The sequence below is a fragment of the Thermobia domestica genome, chromosome 1 (assembly GCF_964235325.1).
Source record: "Thermobia domestica chromosome 1, izTheDome1.hap1.1, whole genome shotgun sequence".
NCBI classification, from domain to species: Eukaryota; Metazoa; Arthropoda; class Insecta; order Zygentoma; family Lepismatidae; genus Thermobia; species Thermobia domestica.
In genome coordinates this window covers 312,628,109-312,647,667 of record NC_137454.1, presented here as the reverse complement: position 1 = coordinate 312,647,667, position 19,559 = coordinate 312,628,109, and the positions used below count along the sequence as shown (strand labels likewise).

General features: G+C 33.6%; 1 protein-coding gene across 1 annotated transcript in view; it reads left to right on the top strand.

Moving 5' to 3' along the window:
* LOC145662266 (calcium-activated chloride channel regulator 1-like) overlaps window positions 1-19,559 on the top strand; it is a 122,410-nt gene that overhangs the window by 21,535 nt on the left and 81,316 nt on the right. The window contains exons 5-6 of the mRNA XM_081727654.1: window positions 7,871-7,986; window positions 16,404-16,509. Coding sequence (XP_081583780.1) covers window positions 7,871-7,986; window positions 16,404-16,509 — 222 coding nt within the window. The remainder of the gene's footprint in view (window positions 1-7,870; window positions 7,987-16,403; window positions 16,510-19,559) is intronic.

Below are 19,559 nucleotides of genomic sequence, written 5' to 3'. Positions count from 1 at the left end.
TTATTATATGTGCAAATATAAATTTTGGAAGTGGAAGGTAATTTCTCTGCTGATACTATCATAGGCGGTAGTCTGAAAGTATTTATCTTCAAAGTCATTATTATTATTATTATTATTATTATTATTATTATTATTATTATTATTATTATTATTATTATTATTATTATTATTATTATTATTATTATTATTATTATTAAAATATGAATCAGTGTGCTTTCAATCATAAATACCGAATGTAGTATGCAGTTAAACAAGGATATAGTATGTCACCCCAACTATTCAACAGTTACTGTGAATGTTTAATGAAGAAAGTTTTAATGGATTTCAAGATTGGAGGACATATCATTAACAATATCAGGTATGCAGATGATATAGTTATTATAGCTAGAACGGAAAAAGTACTACAGGGGATGATTGACAAATTGTTGACACTGAAAAACTATATAGAATGGAAATCAATATCGAAAAATCGAAGGTCATGAAATTATTCCGTGGAAACGTGCCCTTACGAGTCAGAATATAATAGATAAATTGAAATTGGTGTTGTCGATAATTCCAAGTATCTGGGAACTAATTTGACGAGAGACGCTTACTGCACAAAAGAGATCAGGTCAAGAATTGACATATCAAAAGAAGCATTCAACAATAAAAGATCACTCTTAATTAGCAGGTTTTAATATTGGACTAAGGAAAACGTTGGTCAAGTGCTATATATGAAGCGTTGGACCTTGTGGTTCAGAGACTTAGAGGACATTACGGAAGCTAGAGAAGAAATATTTAGAGAGCTTCCAAATGTGGTGTTGGAGGAAGATGGAGTAGACAAAACGGACAAATACAGTAATAAACAAAGATGTTTTCAAAAGGGTACGAGAAAGAGGACGCTTTTAGCCAGCTTGCTTCGTAGGAAGACAATTGGATTTTACACATCTTATAAAGAAATTGTCTTGTTTATACCGCTCTACAAGGAAAGATGGAAGGAAAAAAGGAATAATAATAAGAACATAACTGATCGATGATTTCAGGAATAAAAGAAAATATTGGGCGTTAAAAGAGGCGGGATTTTGTATGGTCATTTAGTAATTTGAATATACGGAAACTTTCAAATCGTTGAATCCATACAACTTGACCCAAGCTCAAAAATAATAGTAAAAAAAACGAGGTTAAGTCAAAGGGCCTATCTGGTTTGCCATGAGGACCAGACTGTGTTACGTGATCAGGTCAAAAGTCACGTCCATGCTAAATCGAGTCTGGAGATTCCAAATCCAAATGTGAGATATTTCAAGTACGTAATCTCCGCGTGGGGCGCCCTGGGTAATTCGCAGAAAATTCATATAATTTATCATAATTGTTGATCTTATTCAACCAACTTGACTTCTGATATTACTCTATCCAGCTTTCAATTAGCCATCTCTTTATTATAGCTTTCAAGCTACGTGGACGAGTAAATCGAGTCTGGAGATTCCAAATCCAAATGTGAGATATTTCAAGTACGTAATCTCCGCGTGGGGTGCCCTGGGTAATTCGCAGAAAATTCATATAATTTATCATAATTGTTCATCTTATTCAACCAATTTGACTTCTGATATTACTCTATCCAGCTTTCAATTAGCCATCTCTTTATTATAGCTTTCAAGTTACGTGGACGACTTTATTTTTTCAATTTTCCATTGACATTAATGTTAATGTTCGTGTATTATTATTATTATTATTATTATTATTATTATTATTATTATTATTATTATTATTATGCTCCATCCATTTAGAACAATTTCCTTTTGGAATATAGAATCTACAAATTCTCTTCTGTTAGCTGAATTTCAACCGTCTTTTTTTTGTGTGTGTGTTTGAGATAAGTGAAAGAACTATTTGTTTTTCATTGATTTTTCATTGACATTCGTGTTAATGTTTCGTGCCATTTTTGACTATGTTCCATCTATTTTTGGACAATTTGCTTTCGGAATATAGAATCTACACAGTCTCGTCTACATTTGAGCTGAATTTCAGGCATCTTACTCAAAGTCTGTTCACATCATTGCAACTGGATAGGCCCCTTTGGTGCACTAGATCGTTGTAGGACATGCAACTTGGATTTATTCGTGCGGACTCGAAGTTGAAAAAGAAAATCCCTTTTCGGGTGTTTCAAATCGAACTGAAACAAATAAATGTTGATATTCGATGAGTGCTGCCAAACAAATGATTGATTTTGCTTCCGTTATACCAGACAAGTGGCAACCATAGTTTTAGGAGATCGAAGGACTGTGAATACTGAGTAATATAGAACTATTTCTTTTTCCAGAAGTTATCAATGAATTGCGTAAAACAATCCAAATCGTTGTATCATTCTTCACCACAAAAATCGTCAGTTTCCACTCAGCACACCAAACTGTTGATTTTTGTCCAATAAAAATACTGAATTAATGATTCACTAGCTGAACCTGCGCTGTCTATTTAGCGCATCGTTCTGTCATGACCATGAATCTCCCTCCTACTATGCATGCCTCCTTACACGTACAAGTGGACAGGACAGAACGACTCACAAAGAGAGTGAATTGCTATAGACAAACATACAAACATAGAATTTAATGTATACATGTTGCAGTGAGTTTGTGACAGATTTGTAGAAGTGACATGATATCAAATGGAAATATTTATTTTTCTTATAAATCCGTACCCATCCGTGTACGCTTCATTGCTGCTCTTGAGGCCTTTGAAGTAGGTTTTGCCATTCAGATTTAAGCAAAGCGCCTGCAATGCCCGTCAACCCGCTGCACGTAACTCTTCTACTGGTTGCCTAACAAATATATTAACCTTACCTTGGCCATAGTTTCAATATTAATCTTTTGGGCTCGAAATGGCCTCTAAAATGTTGAATAGAAGAATAATGGCATAATTTTTGAAAATTTGAATGAGAACTGGCAGGTCAACACAAAATTTGAAACAGACTAACTAATACAGCACGTTTCTAGAGCTTGTGGTTTCCGAGATCTCATTGTGGAAAAAATGACCACAAACATATAAACGAAATTGACCACAAACATATAAACCTAGTATTTTAATAATTATATAGATTGTCCGTACTCACCTGATTTATCACCTAACGACTTCTTTTTGTTTCCAGACATGGTAAGCGATTTGTGTCCCCTGAAGCAGGTGTTGACAAAATCTGAACAGCAGTTTTTGAAGTAGTATACGCAGAGTGAAAAAAAAAAGTTTCAAAACTGGTTTGAATGTATGCAAAAGCGTATCGATCTTACAGCTGAATATTTTGAATAACAATAAAACTGTTTCCAGAATTTCACATGTCTGTTCTCATATTGTGTACAGAAACTTTTCCAGAAGCCCTTGTATAACGCTAAACAAGGTTCATAATATAGTATGCAACAGCTCTGAGGAACTAAATTGCGAAAATGTTTCTCTTCACCATCAAAGTTATGTGTGACGTGAACGTGTAGATCCGAACCTCATGAGGTTCCACCGAGAATCGAACACAAGTCTCCAGCGCCATAGATTTAATCATGAAGGAGCTCTAGATAATACGAAAATATGAGATTCCAACAACAACTATATTATTATTATAACAATTTGATTTTTAAAACATGCAATTGATTCATTGAGAAATATTTATATAAACGCGATTCGTTCATTAAAGAAAAAGAAACGCTTATAATTTTCACTGAATGTAAAATTTTAAAGTTGCTCTTTTACTAAAAGATTAACGTATTTTTATACTGATTAATCCTTAAAGTATCAGGTAAAAACTTGTTATTTAGATTTCTTAGAATGTTATTAAGATATCCGTTTCACTTATCTCTTAATTCGATCGGTTACGTCAATACAAAGCCACCATTTTGGGCTATTTAAGTCTTCTTTTATTTATTAACGCAGTACTAATACTGATTTTTTTTTTTTTTTTTTTTTTGTGCTTGCTTGCCTAAACGAGTTAAAATGTGGCGTTGTTTAGGCAGGGATTGTTATGTAATGGCAAGGGTCACCGCACCTGTTGAATATGTAAAAGGCCTAAGCTAATTACAGACACAGTGTTCCCTGAGGAAACTAGCTGCCATGCCGAATCCGTCATGCTGTAAGGGTGTAGCTTAACCGCTGAAAGGTGGTGCTTATGTTATGAACACATTTGGTGTTTATTTATTAGCAATCCTATGTCATCGTCTAGCCTACAGCATTGTTGTGCAAAGCTGCTAAGAAAAAATAATAATAATGATAATAAACACTGTTAGAGAAAAGTCATGGACCTGCATACCAAGAATATTTTTAGAAGTATATATATATAGCTAACAAGATTTATTACAACTTTAAAATATCTAGCTATAACCAACGTGTTCAGCCGTAGCTATAATAATGACTCATTAAAACTTAGGCTGTAGAAGTAGAAATCGCTTCTAAAAATCAGTAATTGGCTTATACTACAAAAGTATAGCATAAACTTCCATATTGATAGATACTGACAGAAAAATGGCGGCTACACGGAGTACGTAGAATCCTCGAATAAATAGGAAGAAAGTAGAAACAAGAGTTAGCGATATTCTTGGTCGTTCTTATAAGTTTCCCTAAGCTGTAAAATATTTTTAAAGAGACATTTGTAAACTTGCATACATGTGCAGGTAGGTCCTTCTTCACTTCTCCACATAATTCCTATTTAGATTCAGGCATTTGTCTCACCGTTATAGCAACTTGTTCAAACCCTTTGTCAAAAATCAGGGGTTTGGGTATTCAGCACTCTCCTCATATTCCGGTTCACTTCTTTCATCTGTTTCGAAACATTCGTCTTGTAATTCAGACTTTAACACTGGAAAAGGATGAAAATAACTTGGTGCTAAATTGAGGCTGTATAGAGAGTAGGGTAGCCGTTTCCACCCTAATTCTCCAATTTTGCCTTGTTTGCGTGCTGAGTAGGGTGGGCGTTATCGTCAAGAAAAGACCAAGTGGCTTATGTCGAATCCACCCTGTAGAAAAGTTCAGGTTTGACATAAATATCTTTATATACATATCTTTATATATCTCTCTATATATAGCGCTCAGGGAAAGTCATACCTAGGTATATTGAACATCCACGTATTATTGAACTCGACCGGCTTTTGTGTATCTGTCTGTCTGTCTATTCCACGATAATCCTCGTTAAACGTATCCAATTTTAATGAAGTTTGGTATACAGATACCTCCAAACTTCTCTAATGTTTGGGGGGGGGGGATTGCAGTTAAGCCAAAAGATTGTAAAGTCACCCTCGCGTTGTAAGTTTGAACATATGCATACAAATAATTTTAGAGGAGAATCTACGTAAAAATTATTCGATTTCGAAAAAACATAATGTACATTTTTTCCGGAGAATTCCAATGATCTCCGCAGTATGGGGTTAAAATCTTCCATTTTTGAAAGAATGATTTTACCCTCCTCTGTTCCACGATATTTTTTAAATGTTTGATTTTGATGCAATATGACGATTATTTTCTTTGAGACCACAAAAGAGCAAATGATAAGATTTATTTGGCCTCCTCCCATTTTAAAGAAAACTATACCTTAACTTTTGTATAAAATTATATGATTTTGTTAGAGTATTATGAACATTATCTTTGACACTTCTAAGTACTTGGGATTTAAAAAAAAAAAAACAGTCAGGAATGTACAGTGAATTTAGCTTCCTGATATACGGCGAATACACCTATTCTGATTTTTTTTTTTTTTTAATGTGTTCCACTATAACTTTCGAAAAAAGAAAGATTTTGATGCAATATGGTGCATATTTTTTGAGGCTTGACTATCATCTCTACAACCTGGATTTAAAATTAGTCGATAATGTGAGAGTGAACTTCCCCATCCCGATATAAAAAGTATGTTCCACATTTGCATACGTAGTATTATTCCCTTTTGACTCAATATGGTCCATGTTTATTGAAACTCTCACCCACTTCGCAATGCTTTTAGTTCAAGTCAGTCAAAGTACGAGCTCTCACCTTACTCTTTCTCCCCAAATATATATTTGGAAGTGTGTAAAAATGCGCTAAATTGAAGACAATTTGATTTATAAAATTGCAAGAATTTCTTATCGAGTTTCGAGTCACTTAAAATATTCTCAACGAAGTTTGTTTTAGAGGAGGTAAATAATAATTTAAGGTGGGTACTGCACTCTTAAGCCCTCCTTGAGTGCGGGCCTATAACTAAAGTGCAACAATCAGGGCCGGATTAATCCATCTGGAGGCTCGGGGCTAGAAAAAATATATGGCCTCTGCTGACTTCGCCTAATACATTTCTGTGAAAGTACAGTAGGAAAGTTAAGAGAATACACGTAGTTCTACGACATCAACCATGCCATGCGTTATGTGTTATACCTAATGGAACTTTCCAAATGCATAAAAGACATATTAAGTTATCCTATTATATAAATGTAATAAATAAAGAAATGAATGCCTGAAAAATATCTTTTCCTAGCTTTCGTCCTAGCATAGTCCTCTATCACATCCTGGAAGTTAAAAGAACTGGTCACCCAACAAATGTGTTTGAATTAAACCGCCTATTATTTTGCTCTAAAATTCTACCCGACTCCATGCATGATCAAAATCTCAACTGGCTGTCTAAAAAGAATCATACAAGATTCAATAATCATCAGAAGATAAAACATGACCAAAAGTATTAAACAGATTTCTTCGTTTGTTACACCTACCGTCTTAATAAATTAGCATAAATCGGTTTTCAAAAAATGAAGATGGAATATGGTGCAAGAGAATGATTCATACTTTCTTGTTGAATAAAAGTGTTCTGCAGTCTCATGCAATTACAGAATATCAGTCCGAATCCGGCAGAAAAATTAAGTTACTGTGTAGATTAGCGTTTCCCAACCAGTGTGCCGCAGCACACTGGTGTGCCGTGAATGGGCCGCTGTATGCCGCGAGGAAATCGAAACAAAATTATTAATTCTATAGCATTCAAATTACAAAACGTAGGGAAAAATGTACATTTCTATTTCACACTACTGTGAACCTCTAATATGAATCTACAATTTTAAGTTTCATACCGTGTTGCTTTTTGTACTTTTTTAATGTTGAAAAGGGTATTTATCATTGTTATGACCATTATTGCTTCTTTATTGTTGCAGACTATTTCGTAACTTGAAAATTTAAAATATTATTCAATCCTTTCGACAAATTACTTACATTTGTGTTTTAAAAGTAAAAGAGTTTGTTCGTTCGTTATTTAGTGATCTTCCTTCCTAGTGAAAGGTTGGATACTGTTTTGGAAAAAGAAAGCACATTTTTAAAAAATTGAGTCCAATATTTCATTGCAATTGTTTTGTATTTTTAAATTAGAATGAAGAATAAGCATAATGATTTACTACGGAGAAAAACCAGTGATCGAGCTTTCTTCTCTGTGAGAAGATCAGTAATCACAGAAAAAAAAAACACTGTGTTTTATGTTTACAAATAATAATAATATATATATAAGTGTGTGTGTCGCAAATTAAAGAAGGTTGGGAAACGCTGGTGTAGATGCACAATAGATTATGTTCTTTCAATGTCAACAAGTTCCGTCTGTATACATAAACTCAGTGAGAGTGGAGGTGACCGCCCACCTGGAAGCCCGGGTTTACAGCCCCCTAAGCCCGGCAAAAGTGGTCTTTTGGCAAAGTGTCGATGATTGAATTCCGCTATCACCTCTCTTTTTGAATGATCAATAACAAAGTTAAATAGTCCTTTAAGGTAAAGAACATGCTGCGATACGTTCCCTACAAGTGGAAGAACAAAAATTAATCGAGTATTGAGTTTTGGGATACCGTGTGATGTATTGCAAAAATGTTAGTATTTTAATTAGAAAATGTTCACAGCATAGTTTAGATTCTTTGAAGATCTTATTTTCATTCAGGTGACAAAATTTTGCACCAACGCAACACATGTGAAAGAGGCACCTACGAAACACAACCTTCTGTGCGAGGAAAGAAGTACATGGGACATCATACTTTCACATCCAGATTTGCAGGGGTAAGTATGTTTAGTTTGCTCGGAAATTACAGCAAGAGTAAAATAAGATAAAATAAAGTATTGTAGACATAGCATTGAAAAATCCCGTGTTAATCTGTTGTTTCAGCTTAAATTTATCTGTAAGACAAAGAAATTAAGTTTGAACAATTATATTTAATATTAAAGAGGTCTATTAATTTCGGTAATTTGTAGGGCGAACGATGGCTCAGTGGTAGAGCGTTTACCTCCGGTGCGTGGCGTTTCTGGTTCGATCCCCGGTCAAGTAAGTTTGTGGTGGACAACATCGTATCCGTGGGTTCCTCGGAGTACTCCCACTTTCTCATTCCGCCATTTCTTCCATCGTCATTCAGTTCCTTTATTCATCGTCTCCCTTAGCCTAACAGGCATAATCATGGGACGTTAAACTCAACGATTTTTCGATAGTTTGTCTACAACTCATCCTTTCATGTTTTTTTGTTACAAAATACTAATAAAATATTAGGCTCATTTTACGATTTCTGTTGATAATTTTCTATTGCTTTGAAAATACTATTTACAAGGACTATTTCTCAAGTGGAAAAGGGATTTTAAAACCTGTAAAGGGGATTTAATAGGTCTCTTAAGGATATGACTTTCTGTTTATTTATTTGTTAATTTATTGAAAGATACAATACAGGCCTTACACTCAGTTACATTGTCCTAACTTACATGCACTTACACAATTAATTTTACTACTGTATCCCTTTGCTGCTTAAATATATCAAAGTAGAATTATACGCGTCCACTATTTTACGTTGAAGGAAGCATTCTCCATATTGAGAATGTTGAAGGCAGTTGGTTCTGGATTTCTTTTGTCTTCGGTGAGGGAATGTTGATTCTGGTTTTATGGAATTTCAGGTTATCAAGTTTATTGGGTAACATGTGTAGCGTAGCGTATTTTAGTGTTGCGTTTTACGAGTATGCACCGAGACTACGGGAGACGATGATGATGAGATAAATAATAATAGTAGAATGAAGAAAATTTACGAAAACGGGAGAACCCTAACCTCCGCAAGCAGTGTTTGCCCACCAGAAAGCTCACTTGGCGAGAGCTGGGATCGAACCAGGGATCCTTCACACCAGAGTTGAGCGCTGTATCATTGATCCACAGCAACTTCTTGTTATGTAACAATTTATGAATAAATAGAGAAGTGTAAAAACCGTGAATCTTTTCGAAATTCTCTCATTTCTTCTCGTACTCTTAACCCACCAACAGCTTGTTAAGCATCCGTTTCTTCTAGTGCAGTAATTCTCAAACTTTCCGATAACGCGGACCCCCTGTTCATTCGGAAAGTGATCTGCGGGCCCCCTTGCAATGCTATCTGAAATTTCACATGGTATTAAAAACTATACTGATTAGAATTACCACTAACAACAAAAAGATCAAGAAAAATATTGCAATAAGTGATTTATTCTAGAAATACGCGTACATGATTGTTTCCTAGTGAACGAAATTTCAGTTGAAAATACAGTAACTTTTAAGACTGAAAATCAATGTACTTTTTTTTTTCTTTAAAGGAAATTCACTTGATAAGCAATATTCTCAAATGTGGGGTCACTAGTATGAGGAATGAAATTGTTTCTGTTTTTCCATAAGCGCACTGAAATCCGGAATTAATTTTTTCACCATCAATCTTAGATGCGATTCCACATTAAGATTTCGCTTTCAGGCTCTAATACTGCAAGGAGCAGAAAAGGTCTGTTCACTTAAGTAAGTGGTAGGGAATGTTGCAATGCCTTTCTAGACAACTCTTCATATTCACAGGGCAGAAATTTAGTAAAGTAGGAAAACATTTAAATTTACAAACGTAGGCCTAAGTATAATTTCTAATTACTTTCTTTTTAGTAACTGAAAACAATACTTCTTGCATAATAGGTAGCTGTGAGTTCTATTTTATTATAACACATTTCAATTTTTAGGCGTCGCAGACCCCTTGGCTACGTCCCATGGACCCCCAGGGGTCCGCGTACCCCACTTTGAGAACTACTGCTCTAGTGTATAAGCGATGATTAAGGGATGTAAAACTTAAATATCTCATTTAATTTTTTTTTAAAAATTTTCCTATATAAATTGGATATTACTTAAGTTATCGTTGCAAAATATAAAATAACTAAGTCAATGAATAGGGGATTTCACTTTATAAAATTGACAGATTCGTGTTCGAATTCCATCAATGACCTGAATACTACATACAGGGTTTTCATAAAGTATGGACGGATTTAATTCGCTTATAATTTACATAAAAATGCTCATATTGAAATCAAATAAAGTGCAAACGGTAGCGGAAGGATTAAATTTTTACCTGTAATCTGCACCAGCTCAGTTCATTCACCGCCACACCTCCAACTGGGCGCCATTTACGTCCACACATTCGCGAAGGCGGCGCTGGAATCCACTCACAGCGTTCCGCCGTGTTTGATCCGAAATGCCAGCCACAGACGCCCTGATTTTGTCCTTTAAGTTATAAGCAAATTAAATCCGTCCAGACTTTATAAAAACCCTGTATAAACACAAATTCTCCGTCCGATTTCACTCCCCTCACAAAAATAAATAAAAAATCCTTTCTCTATTTTGTTGTAAAGTATTTTCGAATCAAATTTTAATTACTAGGTCTTTCTTGATCTTTATTCATAAAAATTAAATAAAATATTATGTACAAAACAAAACATTTATGTACGTAGAACATAAGGTTTACTCAATGTGATATATATTACATCAATACTAAAGAAGAAGAAGAGAAAGAAATTGTCTAATGGTTAGCTGTCTCTGCGGCTCCACATGGTCGGCGTCGTGGATTGTCCTAATGACCGAAAAAAAAAACTAAACTAAAATAGCAGGTATTGTGGAGAGCATTGAAATCGACCAGCCCTTGTTAATCGCTCTTGGCATCGCGAAGTCACGACAGGTAAAGCACGGTTCTCTCAAAGACACAGATTCACGGTTCAAGGGCGGAGCATCACAAGGGAAGGGGGTAGATAGAAATTGACAAGTTCCTTTTCTTTGCTGATTGCATTACCTCATCAGACTCCATGGTTTTTGTACCCTAATGAGGTAAGCCCTATGAAAGGAAGCGGACCTGGAAAAACACATCTTTCAGTTTCAGTGAGCTGCGTTAATGACAAACTTACACTATTAGTGTAAAACCATGTGGAAAAAGAAACGTTATCAACGCCTGGTACTTAGTTGTCGGTAGATATTCTGAACTAACGGAGGATCCTGGCTTTATTATCCACAAGAAAACTATATCTGTCCAGATGACTTCAGATTAGACGTTGTGTGATCAACATATTCTCCAATCGGCGTTGTTAATGACTTTCCAGAACAGAGTTTAATACTATTTTATTCAACTAACTCTCCAAGTGTCTCATGGTGCTCAAAATTGTGTCCCACTGAAAATTGAATCCAGAATCACCAGCAACGTAGGAAATTCTCGCTAACTACATTTTCACATAGGAATACAATCGATAAATAGTACTAGTGTTAAAATTACTCGAATTAAAAGTATACTTGTATGTTCGAATATTAAATTTATTCAAAGGAAAAAATATTTGTTTATTCAAATATTAAATTTATTACATAAAAAGGTACTTGTTTATTCAAGTGGTAAAATTATTTGAAATAGAAATATATTTTTGTTTAATCAAATGTTAAAATTATTCGAAAAATATACTTGTTTATTAAAATTTAAAATTATTAGAAAGGAAAATATGTGTCTATTCAGATGTTAAAGTTACTCAAAAGAAAGAAGAAATATGTGTATTCAAATTTAAAATTACTTGTTAAAAGATAGAAAGTTGTTTATTCAAATATTACATTTTTTTTCGATAAGTAAGAGATTGCAAATCTTAAAAAATATTACAAAAATTAATGTATAATGCTTGTTTATGGAAATGTTAACAATTATTCGAAAAACAAGATATTTATGGAAATGTTGAATTTATTTTTAAAAAACAAGATATTTACTTATTCAAATGGTGAATTATTCAGAGAAACAAGATAATTGTTAATTCAAATGTTAAAATTAGTATATTCTAAAAACATATTTATTTCCTTCAAATGCTATAGTAGCCTGTTTTTTAAAAATGTTTATTCAAAATTTTATTGGAAGAAAAATTACGTTTGTTTATTCAAATGTTTATTCAAAAGAAAAATATACAAGGTCTGGGTGAAAAGTAATGGCAACATTATTATAATTCGTAAATAGCTTTGTACCTAGAAGAACACTTGTGATATTTCTACAACGTATCGCCTTCCATCTCTTATCATCTTGTGCCACACGCGTCGTACACCATCAATGCATAAATCTTTGTCAATGTCTCGCAGGGACTGCCACTTGGTTCGCGAAATAGGTTCGCGTGTGTCGTAAATCCCTGAAAACATTCTTGTGCAGTGTGCCTACGTGCTACTACAGTCTTGATCCAAATATGTAGGTAATCCGTTCGAAATATATTATAAAGGCGCTTCCACTTTCATCCTCTACTTTACGATGCTGCTGCTTATGGCTGAATAACACTCACCGCACATCATTATCTCACATTTCTTTACCAACTACGCAGTTCTTCTAGTGTTCGGACAGAGTCCTCTGACGTGAGAACAATGTATCTTTTATCCAACCTACACGACTTTACCAACTAGAACCATTCATCTTCAAGGGTGATTCACAGAGTAATGCCTCTAAGGTGATAACTTTATTTGTGTTTGACAAATAGCACTGAAACAAGTATCAGTGGAAAGTTTGCAATGTCGGCTACAAATGGTGGCATCATTATTCAACATAGTCCCCATTACGGACAACACACTTGCGCCAACGCGAAACGAGGTTTCTCGTGCTGTCGTCAAAGAATTGTGGTAGCTGCTTATGACACAATTGACGAACTGCTGCTTCCCCTTCCGCGTCACAAGTATAGCATTGGCCCTTAAGGTGATGCTTAAGCTTGGGGAAGAGCCAAAAGTCGCAGGGCGCAAGATCCGAAATATAGGCAGGATAAAGCAGAATGTCAACAACACTTTGCCATCAGATAGAACAACGTCGATTTTTCTTTCAGCTGATGAGAGGACGTGTGGCTGTACTGTATCGACTGACACTTCATTTCCGGGTCGTAATGCTGTATCCACGACTCGTCACTGGTGATGAATGTTCTTGGCACAGTGAGAAATTCAATGACAGTCTTCTGTTTCAACCGGACGTCACAACTGGATGTCATGGATTGCTCCATTACTCTAGAAGGAGAAGAGATAGAAAGGTGAAACAAGTGAGATTCCATAGCTTACAGAATGTTTGCAGTACTATTGGTCAGGTAGTGAGCTTTGAGGCATTACTTTTTGAATCACCCTCGTATCTAGGACTTAGAAAACTAAAAACTATTTCGACTTAGTTTATCTTAGCAGGCCTAGCTTTTCACATTTGTGTAATCATTTATCAGTGAACAGTAAAATATGTTTAAATCTCTTTTTCTAAGAATTAAGCCTACGTTTTACTTTATATTTTGTTTAAGTTAAAATTGTGCATATGTCCAGTGAATATCACTTTATGTTATCTCCAATTAAGTTGGGCATTATAAAATTTATAGCAAAAATTGTGTACAATACTTTTATTTTTGGACTTTTTTCCTGTAATAAATTTAGCAGTACATACATTACAGTACAAGACAGACATGTATAATTACTGACCTGTTCTAAGAGGTTAGAAAATATGAATAAGAGCGAATTTTGGAGTAAATAGCATGTTTTAATATATGATTGGGGAAGGAAGTGAGAATTATAGAACTCAGACCTTTTTATTTACAGACTGTATTTTCACCACATTAACCCGAATAGTTGGAAATCTATTGTATTTGTTTACTCCCTAGCCAGATATTGAATTTATTTGAAACCAAGATATTTGTTTATTCAAGTGCTAAAATAATTTTTAAAAAAAACTCTATAATTGTTTATTCAAATGATAGAATGATTCAAAAAGATATATTTGTTTATTCAAATATTATACTAATTCAAAAAAATATTTGTTTATTCAAATGTTAAAAGAGTCTGAAAAACATATTTGTTTAACCAATTGCTATAGTAATTAAAGAATATTTGTTTACACAAATGTTAGACTATAGTAATTTTTAAATAATGTATTTTTTTATACAAATCTTAAAATCCCCGGCCAAATTTGTGGTGGACAAAATCGTGTCCGTGGGTTTCTCTGGCTTACTCCCGTTTCCTCTTACTTTTTCATTCCACCAAATCTTTTATCAACATTCACTTGCTTTAATCATCGTCGCCCTTAGCCTAAACAGCAGGACGTTACACTGAAATATTTCATTTTCATTTTCCAAATCTTAAAATAGTTCAAAAATATATTTGTTTTCTCAAATGTTAAATTATTCAAAAATGTTTGTTTATTCTACTAATTAATCGAAGAATTGTTCTTCTCTTTCAAATATTTATTTCTTCTTCTTCAAATAAATTGACCTATGAGTTATTCGAATATAAATTTTGTTTGAATATATAAATAAAGAATATTACAAGAACGCACAGTTCAAATAGGAACTTGATGAAATTTTAATAGCACCGTTGGTGGCCCTATGTAGGTTAATGATTGAGTTGGTTGGAAATTTATAATTACAATAACAGAAAAGCAGTGTCACTTGTACACCACGTAAAGGACTTTGGTTTGATAACGTGTCATTTTCTCAATTAATATTGAAACCAGTAGAGTAACTTTCGACTACTTCCTCGATAGCAGAGAGAGACTAAAGTGCAAATGGAATATATGCTAAAGACACTTAATTCGTAGCAGAGAACTACTTCTTGCTATCTATTACTGTTTTTATTCTATAGCGATCAACATTAAAACCTTAAGTGGTTACTTTCTGCCACTTTCCGTTTTAAATATAGGGTTAAAAGAGAACGTGGTCCCTATTCTTAGGGCACCAAATCGAGTCCAGAATTGTCCAGTTGTTGTCGTTGGCCAAGCAACAATTTGCCATCATTTACCCAATAGTTCCGACCTCACATTCACATTCACAAATTTTATTTCTACACTAAGGGCTGTGTTGGTAGTTGAGTTGGTTGGAAAATGTTTAGCCAATCACAACGCAGGACCAAGGCTAGCAGTTAACTATAGTACTCGCGTCGAGTCGTGGAGCTTGGGCTCTAAACTAATCATAGTATTCATAGAAATATTTTGCTTGAGCTCCAACACATCGGCAAACTTCGGTACAATTCGTGGAGCCGCTTCCCGAGCGCACACTTGGGAAAACGTCAAATAGCTGAAATTCACAAACAATGTTGCCAAACTTAGAAGACATAGTAAGTGAGTATTTTTTTTAAAAAAGAATTATTTAAAATTTACCAATAATAACACTGCACAACAGTAACCACTGTAACAATTATTCTAAAACAGTAACAAGAATAGTAACAACTGAAACATAACGCACGAAAAAACAATTCACAAAACGGAACTTGGCGCCAATCCGACAACACTGTACTCTCGGGAGATGTTTTCCCTGTAGCGCGAGAGAAGACACTGACAAAATTTGATGGGTAGGAGTTGACGACCGGAACACACCCTCGCGTTCTATTGGGTGGTGAAATCGGTAGATCTAGGTCAAGCTTCATGACTCGGCGCGAGTACTATAGTTTATTATAGAATTATCTGTGCTGCTTGGGTTGCTAGATATCAGATAGGGATATTGGTGATAAAAACAGAGTCTGTATCACTGATGTTGACACTCAACTCAAAACATTCATCCTCACTTGCTACAGAGAGCCAATTACTCGATGGCGTGTGGGCTAGGCGAATGAAACGAAGGTTGTGACAAGACGTCATTTGGCAGAAGGGTGTAGCTAACAAGACGCTGAGCCCTGCATAACCTGCCGTGAATGTATACAAAGACATTTCAACACCGCTGCCCCTTTCAATTGCTTGGAGAGCCACTTTCAAACTTCATAAACACTGTCCCTTAGCATACATTATTATAAGATACAACCAGTATTATAACGAAAACCTATGATTAGGGGGATGGTATTTACAAGAAAACACTCACTGTATCTACCAAAATTTGGTTAAATGGCTTACAACTTGTACAGTATAATTTCTTAGGCTTGTTTGTTGGTTAAAGTTGAGAGTCATTTTACAGCGCCGAGGCTGTATAAGACACGGATCTACGGTTTACTCACAAGATAAAATTCGAATCATGTGTATCGAAGGCGCACGCGTTAGTTGCTGGGCTCTTAGGTTTGGATCTATCGAGCTCGTGAAATTCTAGATTTTTGGCTACACTACTGGAGTGACTGAATAGTGTGTTACTTTAAACTTTATTTATTTATTTATTTTTGTATAAGTTTATAAATATATCAATATTATTCATATATTTTTATTCCTCTATCTTTGCGTAATTTATCGTTTCAGGTCAACTACGCTTAACGTCCCACCAGATGTACAAGTGAAATTCGTTCAAAAATCTGCCCCTATACACTATATTTTGTGGGACAGTACTAAAGATATATATGAAAATGTAAGACAAACTTCAGAATATTATTATTATTATTGTTATTAACTAACGCTTGATACTAAGATGATTAGGGTGACTAAACGTTCCTTTTTTTAACAAGCTTGTTCCTTTTTCTCAGAAAATAGTCTGGTGTCTCAAGTAAAATGCAAACGGGATGAAAATATCCTTTTAAGAAAAGTGTTAAACTTTTGATTAGTAGTTCCGAGACAATCTATGCCGTTAACCCAGGTTACATATTAAAATGTAATAGATATCAGAATTGAAATTGGAATAAATTAAATTAATAGGAATCTGGTTATTTCGATAAGCTAGAGATCAGAGATGGAGTGGGTCAATGGGTCGTGGATCAACAGTTGTGAGTGGGTCAGTGAGTCGTGGGTCAACAGGACGTGAGGCACTGCTACCCACCACTCACCGTGACCCACTGTCACCTCCTATGACCCATTCTGATAAACCAAACCACTTTGCTCAGTGAATTGTAGACAGCATCTTCTGAAGACTCGCGAATTTGTTTACGTTATACTCTCAAGGCCTCCATTTTTCTTCGTTTTTCATTTGTTTCTGTTTACTTACCTGAGACATCTAAAAGAACTTCAGGGACTTTTGGATATTGATATTTGTAATTGTAATAATAGCAACACGACTTACTACTTGGCTTCCGAAACACAGTTTGTGTGTTTTACACTCTTTTCTCTTACGTTGGTCTTCTTTACCTTGATTTGAGACTAAAATTTCATCTTGTTTTTCAGTGAAAAGTATCTGTAATTCAACAAGGAAATAACTATATATGATAATTAAACTGAAATTCATCGTAATATGACCCATGACAAAGACATTATCATCTTACATCGTAAAGGTCAGATCCGCCGGTATTGTAACAGAGCTGTGCTTGAGCGATTGGCCGTAGAAATTCAAACTCCGATTAGTGATCATTTTATAGCCTTGTGTTATTATAAGTGTAAATTCTTTAGTCAATGGAGAGGATGGCGTGGATCATGGGTCAGAGATGATGACGATGGGGTTTGGTGGATACTGGGTCAGAGTGGGTCATGGTGGGTCGTTGATGGGAGTGGGTCACTCTGGTTATTGGGTCAGTGGGTCATGGGTCAAGATTTCATTAACCCATTCCATCTCTGCTAGAGACTTCTTCCTCACTGCATGAATAATGACCTAGGTGAATTGCAAAATTATCCCAGTTTATTGAGTGTCCTGGTTTCTTTCTAATTTACCTATTTTCTAAATCTGGTCACCCTAAACATGGTGATAGTAACTTAATATTAGTATGATAACTGATGGTTTGTTGGAGTTTACGTGCTGTTCAGTATGGAGGATATATGAAACGTGTGCGTATGTATGTGTGTGTGTGGCGAGAGAGAGAGAGAGAGAGAGTGAGAATACTTCTCATCAGGCCATTGATTCGGCAGTTTTAAATCACACAATACCTAATTTATTGGTGATATGAACTCTCATAACTGATCAGAAATCGTATTTTTTTTTAAAAAATCAAATTCGGAATGTATAAAAGACGATAAGAAGCTATCGTTTCAAATGTAATTTCTAAATGCTTCCTTTGACTTAAAAAAAAAAAAAATAGCAAAAGTGAAAATGTATTGCATAATTAACAGACACAAGAAACCACTCTTCCAGCCTTTCTAAATATGAAGGAGATGATTTTTGTAAATAATAATAATAATAATAATAATAATAATAATAATAATAATAATAATAATAATAATAATAATAAGAAGAAGAAGAAGAAGAAGAAGAAGAAGAAGAAAAAGAAGGAACTAAATACTGAATAATGTAAATATTGAAATTTTTAATATAATGAAAATTTTACTTATTTAAATTTTTTATTTGAAAGTATTGAATACTTTTCAAACATCTCGTGTAAATAATGTTAACTCTATGGCTTGTGTCAAAGGTATAAAACTGAATTAGGCAATGTATATTATTTAGCTTTGTCCGATTATTGTAACACTTGCAGTCAATGACATCTCTCAATTGATATTACGCTTAATTCTATAATTAACAAATATTCGAGTTTCAAGATCAATAGGCCAATTTTATATTAACGGTAGTGTGTGCTGGGTCGTTCTACAGCAATATGAAAAACTTGATAAGGATAGATTAATATCAATTTTATTTGAACAGGTGGTGCGATTCTAATATAAAATGAACCTTAATGGTAACAAAAATAGTTATTGTTGATTTTCGAAAATTACGCATAGGATTTTCCTGTAGTTGGATAAAATTAATGAAAATTTTAACGAATTGAAATTGACAAATTAATGAAAATTTTAAATGATCAAAATTATGAAAAATTAATCAAAATTTTAACAAATTATAATTATTAAACAATAATGAAAATTTTAACAAATTAAAATTATGAAAATTAAAGAAAAGAAAATTTTATTGGATTAAAATTTTGAAAAAATAATGAAAATGTTAACAAATTAAATTTATGAAAATTAATGAAATTTTAACAAATTAAAATTATTAAAAAATAATGAAAATTTTAACGAATTAAAGTTGTGAAAATTAATGAAAATTTTAACGGATTAAAATTATAAAAAATTAACGAAAATTTTAAGGAATTAAACTTATGAGAAATTAATGAAAATTTTAACGAATTAAAATTATGAAAATTAAAGAAAATTTTTATGGATTAAAATTATGAAAACTTAACGGATTAAAATTATGAAAAATCAATGAAAATTTTAAGGAATTAAAATTATGAAAATTAATGAAAATTTTTACGATTAAAATTACGAAATATTAACGAATTAAAATTATGAAAATTTAATGAAAATTTTAACGAATTAAAATTATGAAAAAGTTATTGAAAATTTTAACAGATTAAAAGTATTGAAAAATTAGTGAAAATTTTAACGGATGAAAATTATGAAAAAGTAACATGAAATTAAAATAAATTTTAGAAAAAGGTATTAAAGGAAGAGAATATTAAAATGAACTTCAAAATTAATTGGTTAAAATTAATATAAAAACAACAATTTTCACTATATAATGACAACTAAAAAAAAGTTTAAGGT